Source organism: Ranitomeya variabilis, chromosome 2 (assembly GCF_051348905.1).
Source record: "Ranitomeya variabilis isolate aRanVar5 chromosome 2, aRanVar5.hap1, whole genome shotgun sequence".
NCBI lineage: Eukaryota > Metazoa > Chordata > Amphibia > Anura > Dendrobatidae > Ranitomeya > Ranitomeya variabilis.
The window spans coordinates 702985881-703012849 of record NC_135233.1 but is presented as its reverse complement, the minus strand read 5'-3'; the positions used below and the strand labels follow the sequence as shown (position 1 = coordinate 703012849).

General features: G+C 44.2%; 1 protein-coding gene across 1 annotated transcript in view; it reads left to right on the top strand.

Moving 5' to 3' along the window:
* Positions 1-545: 545 nt before the first annotated feature.
* Positions 546-26969, top strand: part of LOC143807649 (clavesin-2) — a 134036-nt gene continuing 107612 nt past the window's right edge. The window contains exon 1 of the mRNA XM_077289450.1: positions 546-1854. Within this exon, the coding sequence (XP_077145565.1) occupies positions 1466-1854 (389 nt within the window). The 5' untranslated portion in view covers positions 546-1465. The remainder of the gene's footprint in view (positions 1855-26969) is intronic.

Genomic DNA, 26969 nt, shown 5'->3' with positions numbered 1-26969 from the left:
GCAATGAAATTCCCATTTTTTATACAAGCATAAAAAATGCTGCGATAACGAGGTATGAAGAGATTGTACCTTTGCAGTTAATGCAATTTCACCATCAATCTTCATAACCTACAAATGTGTGCAATTATAAATTGAGATATGCTGCAAGATTTCTTCAGATCAGTGAAAGAGAAAGCATCGCGAACAGCTAAAATGAGTTTGTATATTTTGGGCTTGACTGTGTGTATTTCTCCGAGATACAATGTATATGATGGAGAAGTAAATATTTACACATAACACATGGATGTTTATAAAGTTAGTAACATATAATCTAGAGTCTGAAACCAGGGGCATCTTGCAAGTCGTGCTCTTCACACATGCTGTAACCTTATGGTGGGCTTGAAACAGCGCAAGGAGGGGCTGTTCAGTGAGTGGGACCACAAAGAAAAAGACAGCAGGTGCAGGATTCAATAGAGATCTCTAACAAAGAATTGTGAGTGGCATGTTGGGGGGAGATAAGAGCAGGGAGGATGCTGCATCCTGCTCCTAGCTGCATAGTACTGGCTGGGCCAAGGCTGACGTCAGCCAGCCTCCAGCAGCAGCAGGACCACAAGTGATTGAATGCACAAAACAGACGGGCAACCTCTCATCTCATTTCCATCCAGCCCACAGCAGCTGCAGCCCAGGAGCAGAAGCTATGGAGGCAGGCTGGTCACTGGTGATGGGAGCTGGTTTCTGAGGAGCAGGAGCATATGACCCAAGGTGGGGTGACAAATAAGGAGGAAGTGGAGCTACTGGACCATCCCTTATCCAGAACCTTATTGCATGGGAAGGGACTGTCATCCAGATCAGCTGCAGTGAGCCACATGTCCAGGAGCCTCCAGCCTCCTCCTTGATGTTCTGCTGGAGAAGGCTTGTGTCAGGTACTGCAGGTTGCCGCATTCTTCATACCATGAGATGTGTACAGCTATCTATTTGTAGAGGATGGGATTTATGTAACCATTGAACAACCACGGCTAAGAAAACCCCCCTGCTGGGTGTCTGTCAGGGTTTATGGTACATGGTCACTAAGATAACAGAGCACATTGGATATCTGCATGCACAGATCCACAGAGATTTCATAAGGAGGAGGAGATGATATTGGCTTGGGATAAACACACTTACAAATCATGGGCAAAATGCTGAGGATACTCAATGCTTTTGAATGTTAGTGCCGCCTGGGGGCGCTCTACTCATCTGTTCAATTGTTATCCTTGAGCCTGGAAGCTAAAGCAACAAGGGCTTACATTTGCAATTGCTTCATTCTTAATGCTGGGGAAAAAAGGAAGGATTCAGTGATTTTACAGAGCTGTAAAGGAGATCTTTATACTATTTTTTCTTGTGTTTGAATTATTCATACAAAGCTGTGTGGTGCATTTTTTTTGCTGGGCACAACTTGCAGTCAGGGCCTCAGGAACATAAGGAGAACTGTGCTTGCCCAGTCAATATGACTCACTTACAGGCTGGCCTGTCTCCTGAGACTCTGGAGAAGGCTCGATTAGAGCTGAATGAGAACCCAGATACCCTGCATCAGGATATCCAGGAGGTAAGAGACATGGTTATTACTCGACCAGATATTGGTTTCCTCAGGACAGATGATGCCTTCATCTTGAGGTTCTTGAGGGCAAGGAAATTTAACCATTTCGAAGCTTTCCGCTTGTTGGCCCAATACTTTGAGTACAGACAACAAAACCTGGATATGTTCAAGAACTTCAAGGCCACTGATCCAGGTATAAAGCAAGGGCTCAAGGATGGATTCCCAGGAGTACTCTCTAATCTTGACCACTTTGGCAGGAAGATACTGGTATTATTTGCTGCTAACTGGGACCAGAGCAGGTAAATGTGGCATGCTAACAATAATGGTGAAGCACAATAATGGATTTAAATGAATTTAACAAGTGTTGCAATGATTGCTTTTACATGGTACGTAGATTGGATGCAGCTTTTCTGGTTCTGATAATGCCATATATATTAATTTCTGGCTTTGCTAACACCATACAGTATTTCTAGGCTTTGGTGGGAGTATTGAATTGTTTCTCCGTAGACGTTTCATATCTATTACATTTTCAAGTCAATGAGCAAGTTTTGAGCATTGAACATGGTTCATATTTAGTATCAGTAATCTAATCTAATCACATATAATGTAAAACTGTAAGAAAAACTGTAAAATGGTGTAAAGATCCACTTCCTATTGTTCGAATAGGTCGGTATTCTTTTGATTTATTATTGCATCACATTAACATGCAGATCTTAGTTATTTGTGTTACCAAATAACCAGCAGATATTGATTTTTGCAGCAGGTGCGCGAGAGTCGGTTTTGATGCTGTCTCAATATTTTGATGCAGAATTTCTATTACAATAATGGTGCATTAACAATTTATTTGTTGTACAGCGTGTGTGACATTCATTACATTTCTCCTCCCGTGCTCTGAAGATATACTGGTGGTACACTGTATACTGGGCATGTGTGCACATTGCTTCCATGTCAACAGATGGCTTTGCTCTAGAGTGTTCTGGTGAATTAGGTGGTTTTGGTATATATTATGTTTTTACATCCACTTAGCAGATTGTGTTCTTTGATACACAGTAGATCATTTTTTCTACTTGGAGGAAAAAGAAAAGATATATTTTTGTAAGTCAACATTTACTAACAATAGGTCCAAATAGAATGTAGCAAGTTAAAGTCTTTTCAAGTTGTATCTTCAGGAGCACACCGCTACTGGTCCTATGTTTGGTCAGGGGCAGTACGCTCCTGAAGATTGGCAGCGTGGAGCAGCAACTTAGAATCATAAAATGTAAGAGTTGTAAGAGACTTCCAGGGTCATCATGTCCAACCCCCTGCTCAATGCAGGATTCACTCAACCATCTCAGACAGATGTCTGTCCTGTCTCTGTTTGAAGACTTCCATTTGAAGGAGAACTCGCCATCTCTCGTGGCAGCCTGTTCCACTCATTGATCACTGTCATTGTCAAAAAGTTTTTTTCTAATATCTAATCTGATATTAGATCTTGTTTGCTCTTTTTGTACGAACTGTGCTCCCTCCCAGGCTGTGCTAGCATGGGAGGAGCACAGGCGCACTAAGGCAAGTCTGATCACGCAATCTGGTCCACTTGAATGGGCATATAGTCCGCTTGCGCCGTGTGCACCATATATAGGTTACTAGACAGCCTGGGATTGCAGGGTGGTCGGTTAATTAGGCAATGAACTGTACATTATAGAAATAAAAATGCCTTTGTTCTTGAGAATGGGGAGGATTTTTAACCTGAAGTAAATTGGCTTGTTTAAACACTTTGCAATTTTGCTTACTTACAAACTCCCCTTTAAGTGGCCTACAGTTATAGTGGTGTGAGAATTTTCAGTGAATGGCTTTATAATTGTTTAATGTTTAAAGAATGGAACATATAATCAACAGCTGAGAGGTACAATTTTTTTTTTTTAAGGAAGAGAAAAGGTCAACATTTGGAGAAATGGTGCCGTCACAGTTGTAGCCATCTGCTTCATACTGTAGGCCTTCAGCAAGAGACAGATTGGCAGTGCCTTGAAGGGTTTGGCACACTAATAGGGGTCATTTAGAGAAACAGTCTGCTGCATCTTCTCCATTTTTTTCTAAATTTCATAATTTAATTTTTTTTTCTATTGGAAACTATTTTGCTGTACACCAAGACTCCATTTCCAGAGATCCATTTAAGATTTAGGCTACATTCACACAATTAACTTTTGGTGAGTTTTTGATGTTGCAGATTTTATGCACCATTTTTGTATCTATTAAGTAAAAAAGGGTACTTGCATTTTTTTTCTAAAACTGACATATAAAAACTCACCAACTTCTCATCTTGGGAACGTAGCCTAAATGTTAGACACTTAATGTGCATGAGGTTTGGACAGTTTGGACAGCAGTTGACCAAGTTTCAAGATCTGAGAATATCATATTTCTTTTTAGAACAGATATAAGATTAATCTCCCCTCCAGTTGTCCTTCATTGTTGCGCATGAGTAAGCACATTTTACATCAAATTAACTCTCCAAATTATACCGAGCATTTGCTTGCACTAGATGTTAATGTCTATTAGTTGCAATGCAGCTGGGTAATTTGGTCTTTGCTGGTTTCTGTGCTTGCACATTTTCTGTTTCCATGCTTGCTGAATGGGGTGGGTGCTGCCTGGTGCGAAGTAAGAGGTGCAATATATACTCTGAGCCAGTCACGTGTATTCCTTTGCCATTCCACTCCCCTCATGCTGTTTTTATATACTGAAAATAGATTTGCTTTTTAGCAACAGGAAATTTCTGTACATTTCTCGAGAGTATGCAGACAGTGAAAAGAAGACATCAGTCTACTCTAGGTATGGAAGAACCTACAGAAGATGATTACACACACAATATATACTATCAATATACTTTATTTTTCAAAAAATCGGTATACATGACAAAAATTATACATTAAAGAAGTGGTCCATTTTTCCAAAATACCAAAGAAGATATTAGGAGGGATAGAATTAATATACCTAAGCTATGTAGATTACATACATCTGGGCATTAATCTTTATCAAAGTGTATTGTTATTTTCAAAATAGTTGTAACTCATTAACTCTATAATTCTACAATTGTAAGCCGACAAATGATCTTTTAAGGGTAAGTTCACACTGGCATTTTTTTTTCTGCAGCAAAACCTGATTTTTGTGGCAGGAAAGAAGCTGCGGCAAAAACGCATGTTTTTGTGCATTTTTTGGTGGGTTTTTCATGCGTTTTTGGGGGTTAACTTGAGTCTCTTTCTGCATGCTAATAAAGTTGAGTACCCCAGAGAAAAAAAAACTACTTCCTGTAGAACCATATGTCTAGGTCCTTTAAAAAGCAGGTATTTCATGTGTCGCTCATTCTGCCCATTCTGCAAATTCAGCGTGGCGATCTGAGTCATTCTCGTTGAGATGCTGCAGCAGCTGTATTTTGTAAGGGTGCCATTTGTGAGTAGCTAATATCCACCGAAGGAATGTTCAACTGATGCCAGATCGGGGCGCTGAATTTGCAGAATGAGCAAAGCAAAAATTGGAACAGGACCCTCACATGTTCATTGAGGAGGCAAACTTTTTTTGGGGGGCAATTTATATGGATAAACCTAAATAAAATGGGAATGGTGTCAGTTTTCTTAATTAGGGTAGGGTGTCTTGCATTGAAATCTGCTGCAATGACCCGGGTACTGCGTTCACCAGACATCAACACAATTTCTATCCGCTCCTCACGTGTTAACCTCTGCACATGTCAATGGCTGTAAACAAAGAGAAACTTGTAAACAACTCATGAAAGAATAAAGTTACCTTAAAACCAAGCACACCATTGTTTTTCTTGTGAAATTCTCAATAAGTTTGGTGTATCACATGACCCTCTTCCCACTGGAAAAAAAATCAAATTGGATCCAAAATGGCTGACTACAAAATGGCCACCATGGTCACCACCCGTCTTGAAAAGTTTTCCCCCTCCCATATACTAATATGCCACAAACAGGAAGTTAATATCACCAACCATTCCCATTTTCTTTAGGTGTATCCATATACATGGCTTACCCAGGTCTATCTACAGTATATAAATGGCCCACCCTATATATACAGCTCTGGCAAAAATTAAGAGACCACTGCAAAATTTTTAGTTTGTCTGATTTTTCTCTTTATAGGTATATTTTTGAGTAAAAAGGAGAAATGGTCAAAACAAAAAAAAAAGCCAGTGCTTTCAGACCACAAATGATGCAAAGAAAACAAGTTCATAATCATTTAGAAACAATACTAATGTTTTAACTCAGGAAGAGTTTAGAAATCAATATTTTGTGGAATAACCATGATTTTTAATCACAGCTTTCATGCGTCTTGGCATTCATTCCACCAGTCTTTCACACTGCTTCCTGCGAAAAAATGTAAGCAGTTCTCCTTTGATGGCTTGTGACTATCCATCATCCTCTTGATTACATTCCAGAGGTTTTCAATGTGGTTCAGATCCGGGGATTGGGCTGCCCATGATAGGGTTTCGATGTGGTTGTCTCTTAATTTTTGCCAGAGCTGTATATATATATATATATATATATATATATATATATATATATATATATATATATACACACTGGATATATACTGTATATATACAGCGGGTAAAAAAAGTAAGGAAAGCATTTAGTCAGCCACCAATTGTGCAAGTTCTACCACTGAAAAAAATAATAGAGGCATGTAATTGACATCATAGGTAGACCACAACTATGAGAGTCAAAATGATAAAACAAATCCAGAAAATCTCCTTGTCTGATTTGGCAAAGTTTATTTCGCAAATTATGGTGGAAAATAAGTATTTGGACACCTAAAAACATGCAAGATTTCTGACGCTCACAGACCTGTAATTTCTTCTTCAAGGGGCTTCTTGTGAAGACTTACAGAAAACGTTTGACCTCTCTTATTGCCAACAAAAGATGTATAACAAAATATTGAGATGAACTTTTGTTAATGAGTAATGACCAAATATTTATTTTCCACCATAATTTGCAAAATAAATCTTGTCAAATCGGACAAGTTGATTTTCTGGACTTGTTTTCTCATTTTGACTCTCATGGGTGTGGTCTACCTATGATGTCAATTACAGGCCTCTCTCATCTTTTTAAGTGGGAGAACTTGCACAATTGGTGGCTGACTAAATACTTTTTTCCCCTACTGTATATGCAGCGCCCCAGAGTCCTGGTCGTTGCAGTTCTGATGCTCCGCCGCTAAGGGGGGCTATGGTACGTCTGATGGCACTGAAGGAGTTCTTCTGACCAGGTATCACAGTCACCAATACACTTCACAGTCTGGCCTCTAGGGGGAGCTAAGGGTTCTATGTATTAGGCCACTCCTCACAATCTGGTAAAACTGGGGGTTAGGCAGAAAGTTAGGGTACCGTCACACAGTGCCATTTTCATCGCTACGACGGCACGATCCGTGCCGTCGCAGCGTCGTATGATTATCGCTCCAGCGTCGTAGACTGCGGTCACACTTTGCAATCACGGCGCTGGAGCGATGCCGAAGTCCCCGGGTAACCAGGGTAAACATCGGGTTACTAAGCGCAGGGCCGCGCTTAGTAACCCGATGTTTACCCTGGTTACCAGCGTAAACGTAAAAAAAACAAACAGTACATACTTACATTCCGGTGTCTGTCCCCCGGCGTCTCAGCTTCTCTGCACTGTGTAAGCACCATAGCCGGAAAGCAGAGCGGTGACGTCACCGCTGTGCTCGCTTTCCGGCCGGCAGGCGCTCACAGTGCAGAGAAGCTGAGACGCCGGAGGACAGACACCGGAATGTAAGTATGTACTGTTTGTTTTTTTTACGTTTACGCTGGTAACCAGGGTAAACATCGGGTTACTAAGCGCGGCCCTGCATCTTGGCACCATCCAGATTGAAAACTAATTATCCCCCAAACATGGATTGTGGGACAGAACGACAGACAGGTATGGTATATTGTTGTTTCTTTATTTTAGTTTTAGTACAGGATATCGAGGGCTTCGGTGGAATTAGGTGAGGGTCGTAAGTATGGTTTAATTGAGATTATTAATGGAGTTTGTGTTATTTTTTCAATTAAAGGACTTTATTCTGGCCGTGACTTTATTTACTGTCATGATCCAGGCCGGGGTTTGTTTTTTGTTATTCTCTCCCCTGTCTGGTCATGCGGGGTTAACCTTTTCTGCCTCGTTTTGGGTTCTGTGTGGTTATTTCTGTGTGTTGTGGCCTGCAGACCAATGTCAGTGATAGTTCATGCCCCCAGGCTAGAGCAGCTGACTCCTTGATACTGTGTTTTGTCCTCTGTCCGTTTACTCTGTTCTGTGACTTCCCTTTCCTGCCACCCCGCTTGTCTTAGTGTTTGCTCCCTGTTCTTGGACCTTTTGGTATGTGACCTGGCTTGTCTTCTTACCTGTTTTACTGTATCTCATCTCAGTTATATCTGCTCCTGTCTGCCTCTGACTTCTGGCTTGTATTTGACCACGTGCATTGCTGTGACCTCTGGTACATCTTGTCCTGACTTTCTGACTCTGCTCTTCTGACCACTCTTTCGCCACCAGGTGGCACTTGTGCTGCTGCTCAGTGGTGTTACGCTGTGTGTGCAACCTCTCTTCCCTCACCAGCATCCCCTGGTGGAGGTTGCGCTATATTGCAGCAGCCTTACATTTACCATATAACTATAGGATTAGTAATGGATAGGTGTCTTATAGATGCCTCTCCATTATTAACCTTGGGGCCTGATGTCACTGGACAATACAAAGGTGACATCAACCCCACAAATATGATCCCCACTTGCCACCACTACATGGCAAGAGGAAAGAGCCAGCAAAGCGCCACAATTTGTCACATCTAATAGATGTGCCTATTCTGGGCATCTGCGGGCTGCTATTTTTAGGCTGTGGGGGTCCAATATACATGGACCCTTACCAGCCTGAAAATACCAGCCTCCAGCTGTATGCTTTAGCAAGGCTGGTTGTCAAAAATGGGGGGACCCCAAGTTTTTTTTTTCAATTATTTATCTAATTAATTAAAAAAATATGGTGTGGGGACCTGTCATGAATCCCCAATGGCGAGGGATAGCACAGGACAAGCGAAGTATAACAAATATCGGACGAGCTCTAGGGTGATGGAAACTGGGCTGACCGCTGCCCTACGCCTGACCAAACGCAACTAGAGATAGCCAGGGAGCGTGCCTACGTTGGTTCTAGACACCACGCACCAGCCTAAGAGCTAACTAGTACTGCAGAGAAAACAAAGACCTCACTTGCCTCCAGAGGAATTAACCCCAAAGGTATAGTTGCCCCCCACATGTATTGACGGTGAAATGAGAGGAAGGCACACACATAGAGATGATGTATATAGCTTTAGCAAATAGAGGCCCGCTGAAAACTAGAAAGCAGAATGATACAAAAGGGGACTGAGCGGTCAGCAAAAAACCCTAATCAAAAATACCATCCTGAGATTACAAGAACCCATGTGCCAACTCATGGCACATGGGGAGAACCTCAGTCCACTAGAGCAACCAGCTAGCATAGAGACATTCTAAGCAAGCTGGACCAAAAACCAAACAACTGAAAATCAGCACTTAGCTTATCCTGAAAGATCTGGGAGCAGGTAGGCAGGAACCAAACAGAGCACATCTGAACACATTGATAGCCGGCAAGGGAAATGACAGAAAGGCCAGGTAAAATAGGAAACACCCAGCCTCTGATGGACAGGTGGAAACCAAAGGCCGCAACCCACCAAAGTCACCCAGTACCAGCAGTAACCACCAGAGGGAGCCCACAAACAGAATCCACAACAGTACCCCCCCCTTGAGGAGGGGTCACCGAACCCTCACGAGAACCCCCAGGGCGATCAGGGTGAGCTCTATGGAAGGCGCGGACCAAATCAGTCGCATGAACATCGGAGGCGACCACCCAGGAATTATCCTCCTGACCATAACCCTTCCACTTAACCAAATACTGGAGTTTGCGTCTGGAAACACGAGAATCCAAGATCTTTTCAACAACATACTCCAATTCTCCCTCCACCAGCACCGGAGCAGGAGGCTCGACCGAAGGAACAACGGGCACCTCATACCTCCGCAACAACGACCGATGGAACACATTATGAATAGCAAGCGATGCTGGGAGATCCAAACGAAAAGATACGGGGTTAAGAATCTCCGAGATCCTATAAGGACCGATGAACCGAGGCTTGAACTTAGGAGAAGAGACCTTCATAGGGACAAAACGAGAAGACAACCACACCAAGTCCCCAACAAGAAGTCGGGGACCCACGCGGCGACGGCGATTAGCACAGGGGCGGACATACCGCCGGTTCAACCGGTGCAGCCGCACCGGGGCCCAGAGCGGGGAGGGGGCCCGACCTGACGGACATGCACGGCACGTCGGCAATCGACAATTGTTGTGACTCGTGAGTCGTGACTGTGCTGCTGCACTGCAGCCTGCCTGCCGCTGCGACGCGTGGATCATCATTCCTGAATTTCCTGCTGTAATGAGCGCCGGGTCGGCGAGTGACATGACCGCTGGAGCAGCCTCAGAAGCTGCCGTGCCCGGCACCCGCCACTGCCCGGAGTCTGCGGAGACCATGATCTGTCCACAGTCCGGGTCTGGGAGAAGGAGCCAGGAGCAGGAGGTGAGTATATTTACCTGTCCATGATCCACGCGCCGCTCCATCTTCCCGCCCCGTCTCTGCGCTCTGACTGTTCAGGTCAGAGGGCACGCGGTGACGCGGATGACGTATAGTGTGCGCGCCGCCCTCTGCCTGATCAGTCAGTGCGGAGAGACGGGACGGTGAGGACCAGCGGGCGGGCAGAGACGAGAGTCGAGCCGAGGTGAGTATGCATTTATATGTGGCGGCACAGGCGTTATATATGGACGGAGCAGCATCACTCAGCATCTATCTATGGGGCCCTGGGGGCCGGGCCCGGGGCCATAATGAATTGGAGCGGCACAGGCATTATATATGGACGGAGCATCAGACACTCAGCATCTATCTATGTGGGCCATAATGAATTGGAGCATTTATTATATCTGGCGGCACAGCTTTATAGGGAGGGAGTCCATATAAAGCTGTGCCGCCACATATAATGCTCCATTACTCATTATGGCCCCATAGATGCTCCATATTATGGATGGAGCATCTATGTGGTAATAATGAATTGTATGGAGCATTATATGTGGCGGCACAGCATTATATGGAGCATCTGGGCCATAATGAATTGTATGGACTATGGAGCATTATATGTGGCGGCACAGCGTTATGTGGAGCATCTATGGGGCCATAATGAATTGTATGGAGCATTATATGTGGCGGCACAGGCACAGCGTTATATGGAGCATCTATGGGGCCATAATGAATTGTATGGAGCATTATATGTGGTGGCACAGGCACAGCGTTATATGGAGCATCTATGGGGCCATAATGAATTGTATGGAGCATTATATGTGGCGGCACAGCGTTATATGGAGCATCTATGGGGCCATAATGAATTGTATGGAGCATTATATGTGGCGGCACAGGCACAGCGTTATATGGAGCATCTATGGGGCCATAATGAATTGTATGGAGCATTATATGTGGCGGCACAGCATTATATGGAGCATCTGGGCCATAATGAATTGTATGGACTATGGAGCATTATATGTGGCGGCACAGCGTTATATGGAGCATCTATGGGGCCTGTTGTGAAATTGGATTCTGGGCTCCCCCGGTGGCCACTTGTGGAATTTAACTTGTGTGCATCATCCCCTCTGTTCACCTGCTCCTATCAGGATGTGGGAGTCGCTTTATAACCTTGCTCCTCTGTCAGTTTCATGCCGGTCTCAATGTAATCAGTAGCCTTTCTGTGCATGTTCCTGCTACTAGACAACTCCCAGCTAAGTTGGACTTTTGTCCTTGTGTGTTTTTGCATTTTGTTCCTGTTCACAGCTGCTGTTTCGTTACTGTGTCTGGAAAGCTCTTGTGAGCGGAAATTGCCACTCTGGTGTTATGAGTTAATGCTAGAGTCTTAAAGTAATTTCTGGATGGTGTTTTGATAGGGTTTTCTGCTGACCATGAAAGTGCCCTTTCTGTCTTCATGCTATCTAGTAAGCGGACCTCGATTTTGCTAAACCTATTTTCATACTACGTTTGTCATTTCATCTTAAATCACCGCCAATATATGTGGGGGCCTCTGTCTGCCTTTTGGGAAAATTTCTCTAGAGGTGAGCCAGGACTGTCTTTTCCTCTGCTAGGATTAGGTAGTTCTCCGGCTGGCGCTGGGCATCTAGGGATAAAAAAACGTAGGCATGCTACCCGGCCACTTCTAGTTGTGCGGCAGGTTTAGTTCATGGTCAGTATAGTTTCCATCTTCCAAGAGCTAGTTCTCATATATGCTGGGCTATGTTCTCTCGCCATTGAGAATCATGACAGTTTGACCGGCCCAAAAAAGGGTTAAATTACTGGCTGAGAAAGGAGAGAAAAAAGAAGTCTGCTACAATTTTTTTTTTTTTTTTCCCTCTAGTTCTGAGTGTGCTCTTAATTGAATCACTTGCTAGTCTGCCTATACTGCAGCCTTCCTCTCTTCCTCTCCTTCTAATCCTTGAATGGCTCTGTGTTCACCTGTTTCAAATGGATCTTCAGAGTGTAGCTACAGGTTTGAATAATCTCGCCACAAAGGTACAAAATTTGCAAGATTTTGTTGTTCATGCACCTATGTCTGAGCCTAGAATTCCTTTGCCTGAATTCTTCTCGGGGAATAGATCTCACTTTCAAAATTTTAAAAATAATTGCAAATTGTTTTTGTCCCTGAAGTCTCGCTCTGCCGGAGACCCTGCACAGCAGGTCAGGATTGTAATTTCCTTGCTCCGGGGCGACCCTCAAGACTGGGCTTTTGCATTGGCACCAGGGGATCCTGCGTTGCTCAATGTGGATGCGTTTTTTCTGGCCTTGGGGTTGCTTTATGAGGAACCTCATTTAGAGCTTCAGGCGGAAAAGGCCTTGATGTCCTTGTCTCAGGGGCAAGATGAAGCTGAAATATACTGCCAAAAATTCCGCAAATGGTCTGTGCTTACTCAGTGGAATGAGTGCGCCCTGGCGGCGATTTTCAGAGAAGGTCTCTCTGATGCCATTAAGGATGTTATGGTGGGGTTCCCTGTGCCTGCGAGTCTGAATGAGTCCATGACGATGGCTATTCAGATCGATAGGCGTCTGCGGGAGCGCAAACCTGTACACCATTTGGCGGTGTCTACTGAGAAAACGCCAGAAAATATGCAATGTGATAGAATTCTGTCCAGAAGCGAGCGGCAGAATTTTAGACGAAAAAATGGGTTGTGCTTCTATTGTGGTGATTCAACTCATGTTATATCAGCATGCTTTAAGCGTACTAAGAAGCCTGACAAGTCTGTTTCAATTAGCACTTTACAGTCTAAGTTTATTCTATCTGTGACCCTGATTTGTTCTTTGTCATCTATTACCGCGGACGCCTATGTCGACTCTGGCGCTGCTTTGAGTCTTATGGATTGGTCCTTTGCCAAACGCTGTGGGTATGATTTGGAGCCATTGGAGGCTCCGATACCTCTGAAAGGGATTGACTCCACCCCATTGGCTAGTAATAAACCACAATACTGGACACAAGTGACTATGCGTGTTAATCCGGATCACCAGGAGGTTATTCGCTTTCTGGTGCTGTATAATCTACATGATGTTTTGGTGCTGGGATTGCCATGGCTGCAATCTCATAACCCAGTCCTCGACTGGAGAGCTATGTCTGTGTTAAGCTGGGGATGTAAAGGAACTCATGGGGACGTACCTTTGGTTTCCATTTCATCATCTATTCCCTCTGAGATTCCTGAATTCTTGTCTGACTTTCGTGACGTTTTTGAAGAACCCAAGGTTGGTTCACTACCTCCGCACCGGGAGTGCGATTGTGCCATAGACTTGATCCCGGGTAGTAAATACCCTAAGGGTCGTTTATTTAATCTGTCTGTGCCTGAACACGCTGCTATGCGAGAATATATAAAGGAGTCCTTGGAAAAGGGACATATTCGTCCTTCGTCATCTCCCTTAGGAGCCGGTTTTTTCTTTGTGTCTAAGAAAGACGGCTCTTTGAGGCCGTGTATTGATTATCGACTTTTGAATAAAATCACGGTTAAATATCAATATCCGTTACCACTGCTTACTGATTTGTTTGCTCGTATAAAGGGGGCCAAGTGGTTCTCTAAGATTGATCTCCGTGGGGCGTATAATTTGGTGCGAATCAAGCAGGGGGATGAGTGGAAAACCGCATTTAATACGCCCGAAGGCCATTTTGAGTATTTGGTGATGCCTTTTGGTCTTTCAAATGCCCCTTCAGTCTTCCAGTCCTTTATGCATGACATTTTCCGCGATTATTTGGATAAATTTATGATTGTGTATCTGGATGATATTCTGATTTTTTCGGATGACTGGGACTCTCATGTCCAGCAGGTCAGGAGGGTTTTTCAGGTTTTGCGGTCTAATTCCTTGTGTGTGAAGGGTTCTAAGTGTGTTTTTGGGGTTCAGAAGATTTCCTTCTTGGGATACATTTTTTCCCCCTCTTCCATCGAGATGGATCCTGTCAAGGTTCAGGCTATTGGTGATTGGACGCAACCCTCTTCTCTTAAGAGTCTTCAGAAATTTTTGGGCTTTGCTAACTTTTATCGTCGATTTATTGCTGGTTTTTCTGATGTTGTAAAACCATTGACTGATTTGACTAAGAAGGGTGCTGATGTTGCTGATTGGTCCCCTGATGCTGTGGAGGCCTTTCGGGAGCTCAAGTGCCGCTTTTCTTCCGCCCCAGTGTTGCGTCAGCCTGATGTTGCTCTTCCTTTTCAGGTTGAGGTCGACGCTTCTGAAATCGGAGCTGGGGCGGTGTTGTCGCAGAGAAGTTCCGACTGCTCCGTGATGAGACCTTGTGCTTTTTTTTCCCGTAAATTTTCGCCCGCCGAGCGGAATTATGATATTGGGAATCGGGAGCTTTTGGCCATGAAGTGGGCTTTTGAGGAGTGGCGTCACTGGCTTGAGGGGGCCAGACATCAGGTGGTGGTATTGACTGACCACAAAAATTTAATTTACCTTGAGTCTGCCAGGCGCCTGAATCCTAGACAAGCGCGCTGGTCGTTGTTTTTCTCTCGGTTCAATTTTGTGGTGTCTTACCTACCGGGTTCTAAGAATGTTAAGGCGGATGCCCTTTCTAGGAGTTTTGAGCCTGACTCCCCTGGTAATTCTGAGCCCACAGGTATCCTTAAAGATGGAGTGATATTGTCTGCCGTTTCTCCAGACCTGCGGCGGGCCTTGCAGGAGTTTCAGGCGGATAGACCTGATCGTTGCCCACCTGGTAGACTGTTTGTTCCTGATGATTGGACCAGTAGAGTCATCTCTGAGGTTCATTCTTCTGCGTTGGCAGGTCATCCTGGAATCTTTGGTACCAGGGATTTGGTGGCAAGGTCCTTCTGGTGGCCTTCCCTGTCACGAGATGTGCGAGGCTTTGTGCAGTCTTGTGACGTTTGTGCTCGGGCCAAGCCTTGTTGTTCTCGGGCTAGTGGATTGTTGTTACCCTTGCCTATCCCGAAGAGGCCTTGGATGCACATCTCGATGGATTTTATTTCGGATCTGCCTGTTTCTCAGAAGATGTCTGTCATCTGGGTGGTGTGTGACCGTTTCTCTAAGATGGTCCATCTGGTTCCCTTGCCTAAGTTGCCTTCTTCTTCCGAGTTGGTTCCTCTGTTTTTTCAAAATGTTGTTCGTTTGCATGGTATTCCGGAGAATATCGTTTCTGACAGAGGGACCCAATTCGTGTCTAGATTTTGGCGGGCATTCTGTGCTAGGATGGGCATAGATTTGTCTTTTTCGTCTGCTTTCCATCCTCAGACTAATGGCCAGACCGAGCGGACTAATCAGACCTTGGAGACATATTTGAGGTGTTTTGTGTCTGCGGATCAGGATGATTGGGTTGCTTTTTTGCCTTTGGCGGAGTTCGCCCTCAATAATCGGGCCAGCTCTGCCACCTTGGTGTCCCCGTTTTTCTGTAATTCGGGGTTTCATCCTCGATTTTCCTCCGGTCAAGTGGAATCTTCGGATTGTCCTGGAGTGGATGCTGTGGTGGAGAGGTTGCATCAGATTTGGGGGCAGGTGATGGACAATTTGAAGTTGTCCCAGGAGAAGACTCAGCTTTTTGCCAACCGCCGTCGTCGTGTTGGTCCTCGGCTTTGTGTTGGGGACTTGGTGTGGTTGTCTTCTCGTTTTGTCCCTATGAGGGTTTCTTCTCCTAAGTTTAAGCCTCGGTTCATCGGCCCGTACAAGATATTGGAGATTCTTAACCCTGTGTCCTTCCGTTTGGACCTCCCTGCATCCTTTTCGATTCATAATGTTTTTCATCGGTCATTGTTGCGCAGGTATGAGGTACCAGCTGTGCCTTCCGTTGAGCCTCCTGCTCCGGTGTTGGTTGAGGGTGAGTTGGAGTACGTTGTGGAAAAGATCTTGGACTCTCGTGTTTCCAGACGGAAACTCCAGTATCTGGTCAAATGGAAGGGATACGGTCAGGAGGATAATTCTTGGGTCACTGCCTCTGATGTTCATGCCTCCGATCTTGTCCGTGCCTTTCATAGGGCTCATCCTGATCGCCCTGGTGGTTCTGGTGAGGGTTCGGTGCCCCCTCTTTGAGGGGGGGTACTGTTGTGAAATTGGATTCTGGGCTCCCCCGGTGGCCACTTGTGGAATTTAACTTGTGTGCATCATCCCCTCTGTTCACCTGCTCCTATCAGGATGTGGGAGTCGCTATATAACCTTGCTCCTCTGTCAGTTTCATGCCGGTCTCAATGTAATCAGTAGCCTTTCTGTGCATGTTCCTGCTACTAGACAACTCCCAGCTAAGTTGGACTTTTGTCCTTGTGTGTTTTTGCATTTTGTTCCTGTTCACAGCTGCTGTTTCGTTACTGTGTCTGGAAAGCTCTTGTGAGCGGAAATTGCCACTCTGGTGTTATGAGTTAATGCTAGAGTCTTAAAGTAATTTCTGGATGGTGTTTTGATAGGGTTTTCTGCTGACCATGAAAGTGCCCTTTCTGTCTTCATGCTATCTAGTAAGCGGACCTCGATTTTGCTAAACCTATTTTCATACTACGTTTGTCATTTCATCTTAAATCACCGCCAATATATGTGGGGGCCTCTGTCTGCCTTTTGGGAAAATTTCTCTAGAGGTGAGCCAGGACTGTCTTTTCCTCTGCTAGGATTAGGTAGTTCTCCGGCTGGCGCTGGGCATCTAGGGATAAAAAAACGTAGGCATGCTACCCGGCCACTTCTAGTTGTGCGGCAGGTTTAGTTCATGGTCAGTATAGTTTCCATCTTCCAAGAGCTAGTTCTCATATATGCTGGGCTATGTTCTCTCGCCATTGAGAATCATGACAGGGGCCATAATGAATTGTATGGAGCATTATAAGTGGCGGCACAGGCACAGCGTTATATGGAGCATCTATGGGGCCATAATGAATTGTATGGAGCATTATATGTGGCGGCACAGCATTATATGGAGCATCTGGGCCATAATGAATTGTATGGACTATGGAGCATTATATGTGGCGGCACAGCGTTATATGGAGCATCTATGGGGCCATAATGAATTGTATGGAGCATTATATGTGGCGGCACAGCTTTATAGATGACTGCTTTGTGTTATATTCAGTTGTGTAATATTGAACGTGAATTTATTATTTAGATTTGATAGTTGTGTTCTAAACAGATAATAAATATTACAACCTATATGTTTACATAACTTTGTTGCAGTATGGGGGGGGGGGGGCCAGGAAAATTTCTTGCACAGGGGCCCTCTGCAGTCTGTGTCCGCCCCTGGATTAGCAAACTGCTGAGTCTTCTCCTGAGATAACTTCAAATTGTCCACCACCTGATTCCAAATCTGATGTAGCCTGTCCACCACCACGTCCACTCCAGGACAATCCGAAGATTCCCCCTGACCAGAGGAAAAACGAGGATGAAACCCCGAATTACAAAAAAAAGGAGAGACCAACGTGGCAGAACTAGCCCGATTATTAAGAGCAAATTCGGCCAGTGGCAAAAAAGCAACCCAGTCATCCTGATCAGCCGAAACAAAACACCTCAAATAAGTTTCCAAGGTCTGATTAGTTCGCTCCGTCTGGCCATTCGTCTGAGGATGGAATGCAGATGAGAAAGACAAATCAATGCCCATCTTGGCACAAAACGTCCGCCAAAATCTAGACACAAACTGGGATCCCCTGTCAGAAACGATATTCTCCGGAATCCCATGCAAACGAACCACGTTCTGAAAAAATAAAGGGACCAACTCAGAGGAGGAGGGCAACTTAGGCAAGGGCACCAAATGAACCATCTTAGAAAAACGGTCACACACAACCCAGATAACGGACATTTTCTGTGAAACCGGGAGATCAGAAATAAAATCCATGGAAATGTGCGTCCAAGGCCTCTTCGGGATGGGCAATGATAACAACAACCCACTAGCCCGTGAACAGCAAGGCTTAGCTCGAGCACACACTTCACAAGACTGCACATCCCTAGACAAGGAAGGCCACCAAAAAGACCTGGCCACCAAGTCTCTTGTACCAAATATTCCAGGATGACCAGCCAACACAGAAGAATGGACCTCGGAGATGACTCTACTGGTCCAATCATCCGGAACAAACAGTCTTTCTGGTGGACATCGATCCGGTTTATCCACCTGAAACTCCTGCAATGCGCGTCGCAAGTCTGGGGATACGGCGGACAATATTACCCCATCCCTAAGGATACCAGCAGGCCCAGTGTCTCCAGGAGAGTCAGGCACAAAACTCCTGGAAAGAGCATCCGCCTTCACATTCTTTGAACCTGGCAGGTATGAAACCATGAAATTGAAACGAGAAAAAAATAACGACCAACGAGCCTGTCTAGGATTCAAACGCCTGGCAGACTCAAGGTAAATGAGATTCTTGTGATCAGTCAAGACCACCACGCGATGTTTAGCACCCTCAAGCCAATGACGCCACTCCTCAAATGCCCACTTCATGGCCAAAAGCTCCCGATTACCCACATCATAATTGCGCTCGGCGGGCGAGAATTTTCTAGAGAAGAAAGCACATGGCTTCATCACCGAGCCATTAGAACTTCTCTGTGACAAAACCGCCCCCGCACCAATCTCGGAAGCATCAACCTCCACCTGAAAAGGAAGTGAAACATCTGGTTGACACAACACAGGAGCAGAAGAAAACCGGCGCTTAAGTTCCCGAAAGGCCTCCACGGCCGCAGGAGACCAATCAGCAACATCAGCACCCTTTTTAGTCAAATCAGTCAAAGGTTTAACAATACTGGAAAAATTAGCAATGAACCGACGATAAGAATTAGCAAACCCCAAGAACTTCTGAAGGCTCTTAACAGATGTAGGCTGTGTCCAGTCACAAATAGCCCGAACCTTAACGGGATCCATCTCAACAGTAGAAGGAGAAAAAATGTACCCCAGAAAAGAAATCTTCTGGACTCCAAAGAGACACTTTGAGCCCTTCACAAACAGAGAATTGGCCCGCAAAACCTGAAACACCTTCCTGACCTGTAGAACATGAGACTCCCAGTCATCAGAAAACACCAAAATATCATCCAAATACACAATCATAAACTTATCCAGATATTCACGGAAAATATTGTGCATAAAGGACTGAAATACTGACGGAGCATTGGAGAGTCCAAAAGGCATTACCAAATACTCAAAATGGCCCTCAGGCGTATTAAATGCGGTTTTCCACTCATCCCCCTGTTTTATCCGCACCAGATTATACGCACCACGAAGATCTATTTTAGTGAACCACCTAGCCCCCTTAATGCGAGCAAACAAATCAGTAAATAAAGGCAATGGATACTGGTATTTGACTGTAATCTTATTCAGAAGGCGATAATCTATACAAGGCCTCAGGGAACCATCTTTTTTTGCCACGAAAAAAAAACCTGCTCCCAGAGGGGACGAAGATGGACGAATATGTCCCTTTTCCAAGGACTCCTTAATATAATTCCGCATAGCAGTATGCTCTGGCAGTGACAGATTAAATAAACGACCCTTAGGGAACTTACTGCCAGGAATCAATTCTATCGCACAGTCACACTCTCTATGAGGAGGGAGCGAATTGAGCTTAGGCTCCTCAAAAACATCCCTATAATCCGACAAAAACGCAGGGATCTCCGAAGGAGTAGATGAAGCGATAGAAATCGGAGGTGCATCATCATGAACCCCCTGACATCCCCAGCTTAGCACAGACATTGTTTTCCAGTCCAGGACAGGATTATGAGTTTGTAACCATGGCAGACCAAGCACTAGTACATCATGTAAATTATACAGTACAAGGAAGCGAATCACCTCCTGATGAACGGGAGTCATGCGCATGGTCACTTGTGTCCAATACTGCGGTTTATTCATAGCCAATGGTGTAGAATCAATTCCCTTCAGAGGAATAGGAACTTCCAGAGGCTCTAGACTAAAACCGCAGCGTTTAGCAAATGACCAATCCATAAGACTCAGGGCAGCGCCTGAATCCACATAGGCATCGACGGAAATGGAAGACAGTGAAAAAATCAGAGTCACAGACAAAATGAACTTAGACTGCAGAGTATCAATGGCAAAAGATTTATCAACCCTTTTTGTGCGTTTAGAGCATGCTGATATAACATGAGCAGAATCACCACAATAAAAACACAAACCATTTTTCCGCCTATAATTTTGCCGTTCACTTCTGGACTGAATTCTATCACATTGCATAGTCTCAGGTGCCTGTTCAGAAGACACCGCCAACTGGTGCACGGGTTTGCGCTCCCGTAAACGCCGATCAATCTGAATGGCCATAGCCATAGACTCATTCAGACCTGTAGGCGCAGGGAACCCCACCATAATATCCTTAATGGCCTCAGAAAGACCATTTCTGAAGTTTGCAGCCAGGGCGCACTCATTCCACTGAGTAAGCACCGACCATTTCCGAAATTTCTGACAATATATTTCCGCTTCATCATGCCCCTGAGAGAGGGCTAATAAAGCCTTTTCAGCCTGAATCTCTAGGTTAGGTTCCTCATAGAGCAATCCCAATGCCAGAAAAAACGCATCCACACTGAGCAATGCAGGATCCCCTGGTGCCAATGCAAATGCCCAATTCTGAGGGTCGCCCCGTAGGAACGATATAACAATCTTGACCTGTTGAGCAGGGTCTCCAGAGGAGCGAGATTTCAAAGAGAGAAACAATTTACAATTGTTCCTGAAATTCAGGAAGGTAGATCTATCTCCAGAAAAAAACTCTGGAATAGGAATTCTAGGTTCAGACATGGGAGTGTGAACCACGAAATCCTGTATGTTTTGAACCTTTGCTGCGAGATTACTCAGGCTGGAAGCCAAACTCTGGACATCCATGATAAACAGCTAAGATCAGAGCCATTCAAGGGTTAAGAGGAGGTAAGAAGCAGCTAGACAGCAATTAAGGGCTAGGCAGCAAAACTCTGAAAGGAAAAAAAAAAAAAAAAAAATTTCCCTTGAACACTTCTTCTTCTCCTGCTTCAGCCCAAACAATTAACACTTTGTGGGCCGGCTATACTGTCATGAATCCCCAATGGCGAGGGATAGCACAGGACAAGCGAAGTATAACAAATATCGGACGAGCTCTAGGGTGATGGAAACTGGGCTGACCGCTGCCCTACGCCTGACCAAACGCAACTAGAGATAGCCAGGGAGCGTGCCTACGTTGGTTCTAGACGCCACGCACCAGCCTAAGAGCTAACTAGTACTGCAGAGAAAACAAAGACCTCACTTGCCTCCAGAGGAATTAACCCCAAAGGTATAGTTGCCCCCCACATGTATTGACGGTGAAATGAGAGGAAGGCACACACATAGAGATGATGTATATAGCTTTAGCAAATAGAGGCCCGCTGAAAACTAGAAAGCAGAATGATACAAAAGGGGACTGAGCGGTCAGCAAAAAACCCTAATCAAAAATACCATCCAGAGATTACAAGAACCCATGTGCCAACTCATGGCACATGGGGAGAACCTCAGTCCACTAGAGCAACCAGCTAGCATAGAGACATTCTAAGCAAGCTGGACCAAAAACCAAACAACTGAAAATCAGCACTTAGCTTATCCTGAAAGATCTGGGAGCAGGTAGGCAGGAACCAAACAGAGCACATCTGAACACATTGATAGCCGGCAAGGGAAATGACAGAAAGGCCAGGTAAAATAGGAAACACCCAGCCTCTGATGGACAGGTGGAAACCAAAGGCCGCAACCCACCAAAGTCACCCAGTACCAGCAGTAACCACCAGAGGGAGCCCACAAACAGAATCCACAACAGGGACCCCTCTATTCTTGATAACTAGCCTTGCTGAAGCTGACAGCTGAGAGTTGCAGCCCCCAGCTGTGAGCTTTGCCTGGCTGGTTATCAAAAAAAGGGGGGAACCCACGCAGGTTTTTTTTTTTTTTAATTATTTATTTACAGCACAGGAGCGGCTAATAAATACTCCCATCATCCTCTCCTGCTCTCTCTGTTATTAGCAGCAGCAGGTGTCGGATGATGCGAGAAGTTGTCCCATCAGCACCGGTGACCGAAGTGTGGGAACCGTGGCTCTCTGACCGGTGGGGATGGTTTCACTGCCGATCAGAAGCTGTGTTTGCTGCGCTGTCATGCATATGACAGTGTGTCAAACACTGTATTGTCGGGCGCCTTCAGGAGAGGTTGCACAACAAACTTTTGGGTTCTTTTCTCCTGTTACCCTTTTGAAAGTAAAAAATGTGGGGCTAAAATAAAGTTTTTCTGTAAAATGTGTATTTTCTTTCCCACATTCCATTAATTCCTGTGAACCACCTGAAGGGTTAATAAACTTCTTGAATGTGGTTTTCAGCACCTTGAGGGGTGCAGTTTTTAGAATGTTGCCACTTTTAGGTATTTTCTGTCATATAGTCTCCCCAAAGTCACTTCAAATGTTATGTGGTATAATTATCTGATTTAAACGCATAAATACTTAACCACTTAACGACCGCCGATACGCCTTTTAGCGGCGACAGTTAAGGAGCCTTATTCCTCAGCACCTGAGAAATAAGGGTATGACACCCCCCCACATTGGAAAATCACTGCGGTCTTGGCTACCAGGGGTAGCTGACACCCTGGAGAACATGATTTGGGACGGTTTTTATCGTTATTATTCACTGAATAAAGGCGACTGAAAAAAAGTCAGATTTCCCATTTATTTTTCTTTCCTCTGATATGATCTAGCATACCAGAGGAGAGAGAAATGGGATCCCCTGAGTCCCTCCAGTACCTCCAGCGTCTCCGAACCCTCCGGCTCAGTCCCGAGGCCCTTAACGTCATCTTCCCAGAAGAAAATCGCATGCGCTGTGCCCCAGCCAAGGTCAGTCAGCTGGCATCTGGCAACAATAGGAGATTTTACCTATTGGTTCATTTTGATCTGTGATAGACCATTTCACAGTGATCAAAATTAAAAAAATGTAACTCAAACCCCCCATTATTACCCCCCTAGTTAGGCAAAAATACTAAAATTTAAAAAATGCGATAAAATGTGTTCCCATTTTTCCATTAGGGTTAGGGTTGTGATTAGAGCTAAGGGTAGGATTGGGCTATGGTTAGGGTTGGGGCAAAGGTTAGGGTTGGGGTTAGAGCTAGGTTTAGGGGTGTGCTAGGGTTAGGGTTGAGGCTAGGTTTAGAGCTAGGGTTAGGGTTTGGCTAGGGTTATGGTTGGGGTTAGGGTTGGGACTAGGGTTAGGGTTGGAGTTAGAATTGGAATTAGGGTTGTGTTGGGGTTAGGGTTGTAGTGATGGGGTCAGGGCCGGCCCGAACGTATAGGCGAACTAGGCAACCACCTAGGGCGCCGACCCTAAGGGGGCGCCAGAGAAAAAATAGAAAAAATTATAAAAAATCTTTTCAAAAAAGGCAAAAGGTGTATGGAGCGGAGCTGAATGTGTATAAGGTGTATGGAGCGGAGCCATGTGTGCATGAGGTGTACGGAGCGGAGCCGTGTGTATGAGGTGTACGGAGCAGAGTTGTGTGTGTATGAGGTGTATGGAGCGGAGCTAAATGTGTACGAGGTGTACGGAGCGGAGCTGCGTGTGTACGAGGTGTATGGAGAAGAGCGCGTGTGTATGGAGCGCAGCCGCGTGTGTAGGAGTAGCTATTTGTGGCCATTATATGGCACGAAGTATCATGTGCAGCCAATATACAGTATGGAACATCATGTGTGGCCATTATACAGTATGGAGCATCATGTGTGGCCATTATACAGTATGGAGCATCATGTGTGGCCATTATACAGTATGGAGCATCATGTGCGGCCAATATACAGTTTGGAGCATCATGTGTGGCCATTATACAGTATGGAGCATCATGTGTGGCCATTATACAGTATGGAGCATCATGTGTGGCCATTATACAGTATGGAGCATCATGTGTGGCCATTATACAGTATGGAGCATCATGTGTGGACATTATACAGTATGGAGCACTGTGTGGCCATATTTTTTCATTTATAATTATTCTTTATGAAACAGTGTGATCAGCAGTGCTAAATGGGTGTGGTTGGGACGTCGATATGGGTGTGGCTAGTTATGAATGGGTGTGGTCAGAGGCGTGGCCTAAAACTTGCCACGGCGCGCGAAGCGCGCTGCAAACTTTGTCCCTCTTTCCCATCTTCAAAAGTTGGGAGGTATGTTAAAAGTAGTAGGGGCGCAACAAAATAGTTTCACCTAGGGCGCCGTAATCTCTTGGGCCGGCCCTGGATGGGGTTAAGGTGTTGTTGGGGTTAGGATTGTGGTTAGGGTTATGGTTGTGGTTATGGTAGGGATTACGGTTAGGGTTGGGATTAGTGTTAGAGGTGTGTTGGGTTTAGAGTTGTGGTTAGGGTTATGGTTAAGGTTGGGATTAAGGTTAGGGCTGTGTTAGGGTTGAAGTTAAAATTGGGGGGTTCCACTGTTTAGGTGCATCACGGGGCCTCCAAATGCGACATGGTGCCCACAATTGATTCCAGCCAATTTTGCATTAAAAAGTCAAAGGGTGCTCCCTACCTTCTGAGCCCTGTCGTACGCCCAGTAGTTTTCCCCCACATACAGGGTATTGTTGCTCTCAGGAGAAATTGATCAACAAATTTTGTGGTCCATTTTCTCCTGTTACCCTTGGGAAAATAAAAAAGTTTGGGTCTAAAGTAAATATTTTTGTGAAAAAAAGTAAAATGTACATTTTTTCCTTCCACATTGCTTTAGTTTTCGTGAAGCACCTCAAGGGTTAATAAACTTCTTGAGTGTGGGTTTGAGCACCTTGAGGGGTGCAGTTTTTAGAATGGTGTATCTTTTGGGTATTTTCAGTCATATTGACCCCCCAAACTCACTTCAAATGTGAGGTGGTCCCTAAAAAATGCTTTTGCAAATTTTTTGGGAAAAATGAGAAATTGCTGGTCAACTTTTAATCCTTTTAACGTCCTAAAAAATAAAATTATGTTTCCAGAATTGTGCTCATGTAAAGTTAACATGTGGGAAATGTTAATTATTAACTATTTTGTGTGACATGACTCTCTGATTTAAGGGCACAAAAATTAAAAGTTTGAAAATTGCAACATTTTTAAAATTTTGGCCAAATTTCCATTTTTTTCATAAATAAATGCAAGTCATATCAAATAAATTTTACCACTAACATGAAGTATAGTATGTTGCGAAAAAACATTCTCAGAATCAGTGGAATCTATTAAAGCGTTCCAGAGCTATAACCTCATAGTGACAGTGGTCAGAATTGTAAAAATTGGCTTGGTCATAAAGTACGGTGGTTGGCGCGATTTGATAATCGCCTGTATCTAACGGAGGTGATCGGGTTATGGCAGCTTCTACTCTCCCATATAGACTGTTGTCAAAAATAAAAAAAAAGGTTTTTAAAAGTATAAAAAAATAAAAATGTATAAAAGTACATATCACCCCCTTTCACCTCATTAAAAAACAATAAAAAGAAAATCGAACATACATATATTTGGTATCGCCGCTTTCAGAATCACCCGCTCTATCAATAAAAAAAGGATTAACCTGATCATTAAATGGCGTAGAGAGAAAAAAAGTCAAAACACCAGAATTATGTATTTTTGATCCCCGCAACATTGCATTAAAATGCAGTAACGAGCGATCAAAAGATTGTATTTTTTTAATATTAACTAGTTAAATGCCGCTGTCAAACTCAGACAGTAGCATTTAAATGGTGCTTTCGGCAATCGCGCCAGAAATGCGAACACCGGTGACCCGCGTCACGTGATCACGGTTCACCAGTGTGTCAGCATGACAAACCGAGGTCTCCTGTATGGTTGTCACTGTCGGATTGCTGGGAGCGCCTCCCCAAAAAAATGTGTTTAAAAATATATATAAAAAAATATATAAAAAAAGTTCAAATCACCCCCCTTTTGCCCCATTCAAAATAAAACAATAAAATCAAACATACACATATTCAGGATTGCCGAGTTCAGAATCTCCCAGTCTATCAATAAAATAAAGGATTAACCTGATTGCTAAATGACATAGCAAGAAAAAAGTAAAAACGCCAGAATTATAGTTTTTTGGTCGCCGCGACATTGCATTAAAATGAAATAACGAGCGATCAAAAGATCGTATGTCCATCAGTATGGTATCATTAAAAACGTCAGCTTAAGCCCTCACCCAACTCGAGGTTACGAAAATGGAGATGCTAAGGGTATCGGAATGTGGCACAATTTTTAAAAATTTTTTAGCGAAGTTTGGAATTTTTTTTACACCACTTAGATAAAAAAGAACCTAGACATGTTTGGTGTTTCTGAACTTGTAATGTCCTGCAGAATCATAATGGCAGGTCAGTTTTAGCATTTAGTGAACCTACCAAAATAGCCAAGCAAAAAACCAGTGTGGGATTGCACTTTTTCTGCAATTTCACCGCACTTGGAATTTTTTCCCGTTTTCTGTTACACCACATGGTAAAATCAATGGTGTCATTCAAAAGTAAAACTTGTCCCGCAAAAAACATGCCCTCTCACGGCCATATTGACAGAAAAATAAAAAAGTTAGGGCTATGTTAAGGAGGGGAGCGAAAAACGAAAACACAAAACCGAAAAGAGCTCTGGTGATGAAGGGGTTAATACATACCGATGTGTTCACGTTTAACTATTCTTGAACAGCATAGTTATCAAATTTGTAAAGCAACTATTTAAGACAGTCTTGGGCCATATAATAAAAAGTAAACCCTATGACTGATAGATGTAATTTTGGATGGCTATTTAGGTCAAAACTTTTTTTTCTGTTTCAATCATTTCTTTCTCTATGTCATAGGATATGTGGGGTTATACATAAAATTAGGAAGAACACATCTGTGCAATAAATGTCTCTGGCTGCCAACAGCAGATACCCCTGTATACACTAGTATATGGTGAGGTATGAAATAGAGATGGTCAGATC